General features: G+C 32.7%; 1 protein-coding gene and 1 long non-coding RNA gene across 2 annotated transcripts; both read left to right on the top strand.

The window, feature by feature from the left end:
• The first annotated feature begins 2,178 nt into the window (after window positions 1–2,178).
• Window positions 2,179–5,667, top strand: LOC107892015 (receptor-like protein kinase FERONIA). The gene has a single exon (XM_016816977.2). The coding sequence runs from the start codon at window positions 2,625–2,627 to the stop codon at window positions 5,370–5,372; it is 2,748 nt and encodes a 915-aa protein (XP_016672466.2). The 5' UTR covers window positions 2,179–2,624; the 3' UTR covers window positions 5,373–5,667.
• A 3,243-nt stretch (window positions 5,668–8,910) lies between these two features.
• On the top strand, window positions 8,911–9,858 carry LOC121209798 (uncharacterized). The gene is made up of 3 exons (XR_005904915.1): window positions 8,911–9,003; window positions 9,194–9,265; window positions 9,391–9,858. It is a non-coding gene; the product is annotated as an uncharacterized lncRNA (long non-coding RNA).
• Window positions 9,859–10,164: the final 306 nt, after the last annotated feature.

The following is a 10,164-nucleotide window of genomic DNA, read 5'->3' on the forward strand; positions in this document are numbered from 1 at the left end:
ATATAAAGTTTTTCTTTGACATAGGTTCAAATCTTATTATATGTATGTTTTTATTTTTTAAAATTAAAATATTAAAATACCCTCGAATAATATAAATTGTTTTAAATATAGAAGGTCATTTTTATAATTTCCTAACCGAGTTGGTGCCCGCTTGATTTGTGGCACCAACTTAATTAGGAATTTTACTAATAGTATAAGTAAAGATTCCAAAACATAGTTAAACATGAATAAAATATGTAATTAATAATATAATCTATAAGTCACATATGAGTTAGCGTTCGATCGAATTGAGTTAAAAAATTTCGACTTAATCATGTAGATGAGTCCTATTTATCATCTAACTCGATTTAAAAAATTTTGAATTGAGCTGAGTGAAATAGAATTCGAGTTGAATCGAATCGAGTGAAATTATTCCAGTTAAATTAAAAAAATTAAACATGTCAATTTAAAATCTTGTTACAGTATAACTAATTCTATGTTAGAGCACATAAATTTGAAACCATATATATTTGAAAATTTTTTCAAAGAAAATTAATAAAAAATAATAATATACTTTAGTATGATAAACTCGAATATTTAATTAATTTATTTATGTCCTAAAATTATTATTTTAGAAAAATTTTAAAATTTTAAGTTTCTTTATATATTCTTTAGGTTTTTTTAAAAAAAATTTATAATTAAAAAAAATATAAATTTTAGAACTTTTATAAATATTTTGAATTTTTATAGAGTTACTAGTTTGCTCATTTTCAAAATTAATAGGGACTAAAAGGGTATTTACACCAATTTGTTATTCGGATATTATAAAATTTAACTCGATTCGAACTCAAAACTCGAATAACTCGATTGAGTTAACTCGAAATTTAATTTTTTAAAATTTTTTCTAATCGAATCAAATTTTACTCACCCCTAAAAATCACGTAACCTAAACCCTTAAAAAAATTTGCAAAGTGTGAAAAATAGAAAGAATTTTTTGCAGCTCTAGATTTCTAGAAATGGATGTTTGAATAGTATTTCCTTTGATATTAGGTAAATATATTATTGCATTTACAAAACAACATAATATTATAAATCCAAACTCATCAGATTGCAGATAGCTGGGGTTTTTTACCCCAAAATATTAAAAAAAATTATACACGAAAATAAGTTGTCAGCCAGATTAATTACGAAAATAGTATATTTTTTTGGGTCGCGCTTATTTGACAGGCGCAACCTATTTTTTTAATATTAATTTTTTTCCTTAAAAAGTATTATTATTATTTTTAAAATATTTATATTTATATACAGGTAAAAATATGGTTAAAATACGAGTAAAAAATACCCGAAATGGGTCGAGCTTGTCAGGTAGGCGCGACTAGTCGCGCCTGTCAAATAGGCGTAACTGCCACGTCAGCTCCCCCTGCTCTCTTTTTTTCTTCTTTCCCAAATTGCCCTTGTGTTGCACGTTTTGTTTTTATTAAAAATATTTAAATTTATATTTAAATCTTCGGTAAAACTATAAAAAATTATATTTAAAGTTTCTTAGGAGGCTAGGTAAGAGGAGTTTTTTTAAATAAAATATTTTTTTATTTTTATTAAAAATATATAAATTTATATATGGGTCAAAATACGGGTAAAAAAAATCTGAAACATAATGTGTATCCATCTCAAGAAACTGCGAGCGAAGTTTTAGCGATGGATCGTCCTCAGTATAATATGTATCCATCTCAATTTTTTGTAACATTAGAATCCATAATACGAGTTTTTTACCTAAATAAATAAATAAATTTATATATCAAAATAAATTGTCAGCTAAATTACAAAAAATTTAGGCACATCGACATATTATACTAGGTATTGAAATCCTCCTAAAAAAGAAAAAATATTTTACGAAAACGCTTAACACAAGGGCAATTCAGGAAAGAAGAAAAAAAGAGAGCAGGAGGAAGCTGACGTGGCAGTTGCGCACAAGCGTGACTAGTTGCGACTACCTGACAGGCTCGACCCATTTCGGATATTTTTTACCCTTATTTTAACCATATTTTTACCCATATATAAATATAAATATTTTAAAAATAATAATATTTTATTAAACAAAAAAATTTAATATTAAAAAAGAGGTTACGTCTATCACATAGGCACGATCCAAAAAAATATATTATTTTAATAATTAATCTAACTCACACCTTATTTTAGTATTTAATATTTTTTTCTGGTAAAAAACCGAGATAGCTGTCTTTATTTTTTTAATCAACCATTACAAGGAATATAATCCCTCACGCTAAAAAGCACCAGTAAAGTGGTGCCAAAAGCTAAACTCCTTTTGACAAGTCTTCCGTGACTCTCATTTGCATTACAACATTATACCACTGATATTATATGATTGTTTGGCTTTCAATCATTTTCTTCATCTTTTCTATCTTTGGTCGTCAGTCAGTTTAATATTTTTATATAAAAAAAGGGACCGTACCATTGTTGTAAATTGACCCCCGGGAAAGAAAACGGAGGAAGATGAAGGGAAAAGAGAGAATGTTGTATGAAATTTCAAAGCAATACACTACTTAAAGACTTCATAATTTCTTTCTAGCTTCCTTCATCTCTGATCCCTTTCTTCGTATCTGTCTCTCTGTTTTCCCTCCATAACAATGGAGTTTACAAGCAAAATTCTAACTAGTTTCTGCCTTCAAAGCCTGTTATTTCTCATGTTTCCATGTCTCTTCCTCTTCTTCATTGGACACCTTTCTGTCCCTGTTGCCGCTTACACCCCCATCGAGAACATCACAATCGACTGTGGTTCTTCCACCGGCGGTCAATCTACCGATGGCCGTCCTTGGGACGGAGATGTCAACGGAAAATTCACCCCTTTAGAGCAACAAAGCAATAACAACAAATCATCCGTGCCTTCAACAGCACTTACACAGAACTCGGTTGAGCAGGTCCCGTACATCACAGCCCGTCTTTCTCGCTCTGAATTCACCTACTCCATTCCCTTAACCGCCGGTCAAAAGTTCATTCGCCTCTACTTCTACCCGACAACATATCCAGTCTTTAACGACCCTTATAATAAAGCTTTCTTCTCTGTCAAAGCAGGTCCCTATACCCTTCTCAAGAATTTCAGTGCTTTACTCCATGCGCAAGGCCAAGTTACTCTGATCAAAGAATTTTGTGTAAACGTTGATGAAAGTCAAAGGCTAAACTTAACCTTCACCCCAAGTCCTGATATCTCTGATTCTTTTGCTTTTATCAATGGAATTGAAGTTGTTTCCATGCCCACCAATCTATATTATACAGCAGGTACTAAAGATGAGGTGCCTTTTCTAGGCAAGGCTGAGGGACGCTCCTACTTCCTCGAAAACAACACTGCCCTTGAGAGAGTGTATCGACTCAACGTCGGTGGGAACCAAATCTCTCCGGGCGATGACACTGGAATGTTCCGGAGCTGGTCAAGTGACGACGACTATTTGACAATAGCGAATCCAAGCGTTCTTCCCGTTAATAACTCTGTTAATCTCACCTTCAGCAACATACCATCGTTCTCGGCTCCAAGGGATGTTTATGTCACTGCCAGAACCATGGGACTGAACAAGACTGAGAATGATAAGTACAATCTGACATGGGAGTTTCCTGTTGATTCTGGGTTCAATTACTATGTAAGGTTACATTTCTGCGAGTTTCAGATAGAGGTAACGAAACAAGGTGACAGAGTCTTTGAGATCTTCTTGGCTAATTTAACAGCAGAAACTCAAGCAGATGTTATAACCTGGAGTACCGGGAATGGGTTTCCAGTGTATAGGAATTATGTTGTGGCAATAGGAAGAAACGGAAATCAAAAGCAACAAAATCTCTCAGTTGCTTTGCATCCTGCCCCGACATGGAGGACTCTTTACTCTGATGCCATCTTGAATGGGCTAGAAATCTTCAAATTGAGCAATGGTGTTGATCTTTCCGGACCTAATCCGGACCCCATCCTGTTAAGCCCTCCAGGGAATTCACCACCGGTACCAACCAAGTCCAACAACACCAGCAAAACAATAATTGGTATCGTGGTTGGTGCAATTGCGAGCTTGGTTGTTCTCTCTCTCATTTGTTTCTTGATTTTCCGGCGAAAGAGGAGAGTCAAAGATTCAGGTTCCAATGACGGAGCTTCATGGTGGAGCCAATTTTCCTTTACAACGAAAACCACCAAATCAACAAAGTCAACCAAGTCCCGTGGCTCATCTCTACCCTCCGATCTCTGTCGCTACTTTTCCCTGTCTGAGATCAAAGGGGCAACCAACAACTTCGACAGTGTTTTCATTATCGGGGTTGGCGGTTTCGGTAATGTATACAAAGGTTTCATCGATGGTGGGGCTACCCCTGTTGCAATCAAACGGTTGAATCCCGAGTCTCAACAAGGGGCTCACGAGTTCAAGACCGAGATCGAGATGCTCTCGCAGTTACGCCACCTCCATTTGGTGTCGTTAATCGGATACTGCAACGACGAAGGCGAGATGATACTTGTGTACGATTACATGGCTCATGGTACACTTCGTGATCATCTTTACAACACTGAAAACGCTCCTCTCGCATGGAAACAACGTCTACAGATTTGTATTGGTGCCGCTGGTGGGTTGCATTATCTTCACTCGGGTGCAAAACACATCATCATTCATCGAGACGTGAAGACAACGAACATCTTGTTGGATGAGAAGTGGGTGGCTAAAGTTTCGGATTTTGGGTTATCTAGAATAGGCCCTACCAACATGTCCAAGGCACATGTTAGTACAGTGGTGAAAGGTAGCTTTGGGTATTTAGACCCGGAGTATTATCGTCGTCAACAATTGACGGAAAAATCTGACGTATATTCATTTGGTGTGGTACTATGTGAAATACTATGTGCGAGGCCACCAATTAGTCGAACGGTCGAGAAGGCACAGATAAGCTTAGCAGCATGGGCTCAACAATGCCATCGAAGAGGAACTCTTTACAAAATCATTGATCCATTTTTGAGGGGTAAGATTGCACCCGAGTGTTTAAAAAAATTCGCTGAAGTGACAATGAGTTGTTTGCTGGACGAAGGAATCGAAAGGCCATCGATGGGCGATGTGGTGTGGGGACTTGAGTTCGCACTACAACTGCAAGAAAGTGGTGAGGCCAAGCTTAAATCTGTTAATGGTGGGGCTGCCACTGAAGCAGACATTGATGAGGAGGCGCCCTTTAAAAGCCAAAGCCTTGAATTGGAAGATGACAGTGGGGACGTTTTCAGTAGCCTCGGCGATCATGTCCTCAACTCCAAGAGCACTAGCACTTTCAGTTTGACGACAAGTGATGATCAAAGTTTTGCCAGCAAGGATTCCGAGAGACTCTTGTCTAAGGCAGTATTTTCCGAGATTAGAAATCCGGAAGGACGATGATCAGTTATGTGATCTGTTGATAGAGTAGTAGATTGTTAGTTTCAAGTTGCAAGTCAAAACCATGGCAACTTCAACTTTGAAAAAAGAATATCCTTGAAGCTGGTAGTGATAACCAAGTAAATGGTCGTATTTAAGTATTTGTATGGTAGCTTCTTTAAATATATTAGATTTTAAGTTAGGTATGATGTACCTCATATGAATTACTTAATGCCTTTGACCAGCTTTTATCATTTAATAACGGTGTTATTAAATGATTTTTTTCTACAATTAATTAATAATTATCTCTGTTTTATAATTTCTAAAATAATTTAATATAAAGAAATTATTTGATATATTTTTGTAAAATTGTTAGACTCCACCACCATGGTTAGAATTGATATTAACATTATATCGTGTCATCTAATCATTGCAATTATGACTAAATGATGAAAACTTTCAATTTTCTTAATTTTGGTATTTAAATTAATTATCCTAACAATTTAATTGTCAAATCAAACCAATGAATAATTGACTATTTTTGTTATCAGTTATATTCTACTAATTTACCAATGATTTATTCCTACTAATGCAATAGCATTTTACAAATATTAATCTTTGTAATTACGAAATTTACTATCAAGTTTTTCTATTATATTTGCTATTAATCGCAAATTATAAAAAATGAAGTAATCATTTTATTATGAAAATTTTGCAATTTAATTTAATGATCTAATATTTATAAGTTAGCTTGGAAAATTAATATAATTTTAAATCTAAATTGATGTAAAATAATAATAATATTTGAAAATGTAGAAAATTTTTAATAGCTTATGTAAAATTTGGCATTTTTAATGATGAATTTACAATTATTATTGTATCCATCATAATTTGTTACTCTGTTATGAATTATTAATTACTATATCATCTATTATTTACTATAATTTTTTTAATAATTAAATTTAAAATTTTTAATTATTTTGTTAATATGTTAGTCATTTATTAAATATTTTCATTTAAAATTATTCAACACATTAACTGAGTCTTGAAGTAATTTCAAAAGTTACAAATTCCCCAACAGTTGGTTTCTTCTATACAAATAAACCAGGCCCATCCTCTCTCAACTGCTCCACTCGTTTGGGCCTCAGCTAGGGCCGTGGGATTGAAGGGTTCGTTAATACATCAACAGTTGGTTTCTTCTATATAAAATCCTCAAATTGGTAATCAATTTTTTCAGTAGAAAAATGTGTAAGTTTTGAGCTAAATGCATATTTAAACCTTTGGTATATATATAATATTTGAAAAAGTGTTGATAAAACCAAAACAGTAACCCAAAATATCTTTGTATCAACATGCAGAAATATCAAAAGGAAAATGGTACACAGCTGCTTTGTTTTGAATCCCAACATCCATATTTTTAATGTAGACTATTATAAAATTATGGTTAAATTTTGTAATTAATTTCTGTATTATGTGTAATTGTGAATTTAGTTCTTATACTTTAATTTGGTTAATTTTAGTCTTTATATATTTTATTTTTAAAATTTTAGTCTTAACCAAATGGTAAAAATCAAATTCTATTATTTCCAAAAGTTGATTCTACAAATATCTTATCATATGTGTAATGCCATGTTAACTTGTTATTTTCATATATTACTCACGAAAAAGTCAGTTACTGGATTTAACGATTGTTGTTTGAGTCAAGATTGAAATTTCAAATTTTGAAAAGTATAGGGACCAATAATGATCTAATTGCAGAATATGAACTAAATTTACAACTTTACACATTCCAAAGGACTAATAGCAGAATTTAATCAAATAAATTTAACTTTACCTTTTGATCTAGGATTGAAATTTCAATATTCAATAAGTATCGGGGCTAAAATTGACTAATTCAAAAAGTACATAGACTAGAATTGATCAAATTGAAGTATAAGGATTAAATCCACAACTTACACAAAGTATAAGGGCTACTAATAGAACTTGACCTAAAATTATAATTTTACGTACTTTTATAATTTTTGTATAATTAATATTTTAATAATTTTATCATTATATTAGTATAAATAATCTTTTATGAATTTGAATAAATTAAAATTGTTTAACTAAGTGCTCAATATAAAATATTATTCAATCGTTAAATATATTGATATACAGGGTGCATTTGTTTGCAAGGATTTGATTTTTTAGAAAATATTTTCCTAATTTTACGGTGTTTGGAAGCTTGAAAACATTTTACATTTGGAAAATATTTTCCTAACACGAGTAAAATGACCTGTAATTTGGTAAGACATTTTCCAGAAAATGTAGTCTTCTTCTCCTCTTTCCCCTTCCCCTTCCCCATGGGTTGCAAATCAGTGCCATTGCCAGGTACCCTACCCCTCGCACTAAATTCCTCAAGAGCTGCGCGATTTCGAAGAACGACGACGAGAAAGTTTGGTCAATGACCTTTTCTGGTTCCTCCTTCATCCAGGTAAGGCTCATTCTCCTTCTTCCGTTCTTCATATTCTCTTCCAGGTAAAAGTCCATTGCATATATTCTCTTCTCAGTACATTCTGCTTTGTTTCCTCTCTTTCTCTCTTTCTCAGCCAAATCTACCATGAATTATTTGCTGGGTCTTGGCTTAAGGTGATGATCATTCTTTGATTTCTAACATTTTTATTTTTTAGTTTATATTTATTTTGTGTTTCTAGAAACATTGATGTTAAAGGGATCTTATTCCGAAATGCGTAACCTCCTTTGTTGTTTGACTTGTGTACTAGGAATTTTATGAGTTAATTTCGTTTAAGATTGTTGTTTATACCATATTTTGTTTTGGTTTTATTCTGTATTTGGATGTTTGATCCATCTTGCCATAAATTTGATCGTTTTTTGGGTTGGTGTGGGCAATTTGTTTTTACTTACCATTTCATTTCTGACTTAAATCCAAAAATCTGCCCTTTTGACTTGATTTGATTAAAAAAAAAAACAAAAATCAATATGCTAGTAATATAAAGCTACTTAAGTTAATAGAGAAAGTGTTGATAGGTGGAGACAGTGACTCCAGTGCACGTTTCCTAGAGTTTTTGCGGAATAGAAATTAGCTTGCAAAAGAATGTATAATTCAACTTAGTCAATACAAGAGAATTTAGTTTATTTCTTTTCTTCTTTTCTTTGTTGGGTTCTATTCCCCTCAATGCCATGTTACTCAACTCTGTGGTGAGTTTCGGATATGGGTATGAGTCCGACATGGGTTTGCTAAACTTTTTCTAAGTTCCTTTGTTTAAGTGGAGGATCAATCCCCCACACTCATTTCTAAATATTTGTTGAGCACATGTGTGGTATGCTTTATTTTAGGGAAAATGAAGAATTCGAATAACATGTCCTCCAGTTTGGTGGCAATTATACATGTTTTATTTGTGAGCTTGACTTAATTCTGAATGGAGATTAACTTATTTGAATGTCTCTCATTTGGTTGCTTAATGTTTTACCCAAAAAGAAGAAAACTATTCTTCAAAATGGTATTAAGTGATGGATTTGTTTTACCTTATGAATCTTATTTATGTTTTACCTTATGCATGCTACATTTTTTCTTTTCTCTTTTAATTTGCAAATTAAACGAGAAATTTCAACAATGAAAGTCATCCTACACCCAAATGTCATCCGCTTGTATGAGGTTTGGCACGAAGTTTTACTAGTTTAGTTACTTTATTGATCTTCGTACATTTCTTCCTTGCTTCTCATTTGCTCTCTTTCAAATCTGACTTGCATTTTGTCAGAAGAAGACTGCACTTGGCTTTTAAAAAATATTTTAAGTATGGTAAGGCTATTTTTCTTGGTAACTTCTAGCAATATTCTTGGTACAGGTGATGGCTAGCAAGACGAAAATATACATTGTTCTGGAACTTGTGACTGGTGGTGAACTTTTTGACAAAATTGTAAGAAATTTGTGTTTACTCTTGGAATGTCAAAGTGCTTCAGGAATCAAATCTCAGTTGTGTATCAACGTTTTATTATCATATATTAATCTGGTTTTTATTGTCTTGTTATCTTCATTTGCCAGGCAATCAAAGGGAGGTTGAAGGAAGATGAAGCTAGAAAGTATTTTCAGTAGCTTATTAATGCTGTGGATTACTGCCATAGTAGGGGTGTTTACCATCGAGACATCAAGGTACGGTATATATTTTGTGTTGATTAGCTTCTTGCCTATAAACATTAAATATTTTAACAGTTTGTATCATTGGTGCATCCATCAATTAGTGTTGATTGTTCGATACAATGTGATTGCTATGAATCATTTGCAATATATTGCTTTTGGAAGATACCTTGTTGCTTGCTTGGGTATGTTCATTTCAAAGACCTTAAACTTCAAATAAAGATTTTATTTTTTATCTCTGGATTAGCCTTGCACGATATTTCATTTAGTTTACAGTTTTTGTGGTGACATTGTCTTTGTTATTTGCTTTGCTTATGCCCTTGAATTTGAATTTTGGACACCTAGATATTATTTTCAATGTCAGTGAATAGTCATTTCAACACTCTACTTTTTTATATCTTTACTTTTTAAGAATAAATAGGTTCTTCTGATGTCTAACATACCATAATCATAATTCCCTTTAATGCACTAAAAGGAATATGCACTACTTTGTTAATAAGTAAGGTACAGGATGTTATTGAACTTTGGCCTGCAATGCAATAGGAAACCAGCAACAAACCAACATGTAGACCAGTACCTAAGCTGAACCATAGAAGTAGCAGCATTTTGTTTATTTTGTTTATTTGTAACTTGATTTAGTTCCTTTGTAATTTATACTTAAAGTTAGTAGGAGTAGTTGTT

Source organism: Gossypium hirsutum, chromosome A11 (genome assembly GCF_007990345.1).
Source record: "Gossypium hirsutum isolate 1008001.06 chromosome A11, Gossypium_hirsutum_v2.1, whole genome shotgun sequence".
In the NCBI taxonomy this organism is placed as follows: Eukaryota; Viridiplantae; Streptophyta; class Magnoliopsida; order Malvales; family Malvaceae; genus Gossypium; species Gossypium hirsutum.

Coding starts and splice junctions, on each gene's coding strand:
- LOC107892015 (XM_016816977.2), top strand. CDS start 2,625: ATGGAGTTTACAAGCAAAATTCTAACTAGTTTCTGCCTTCAAAGCCTG.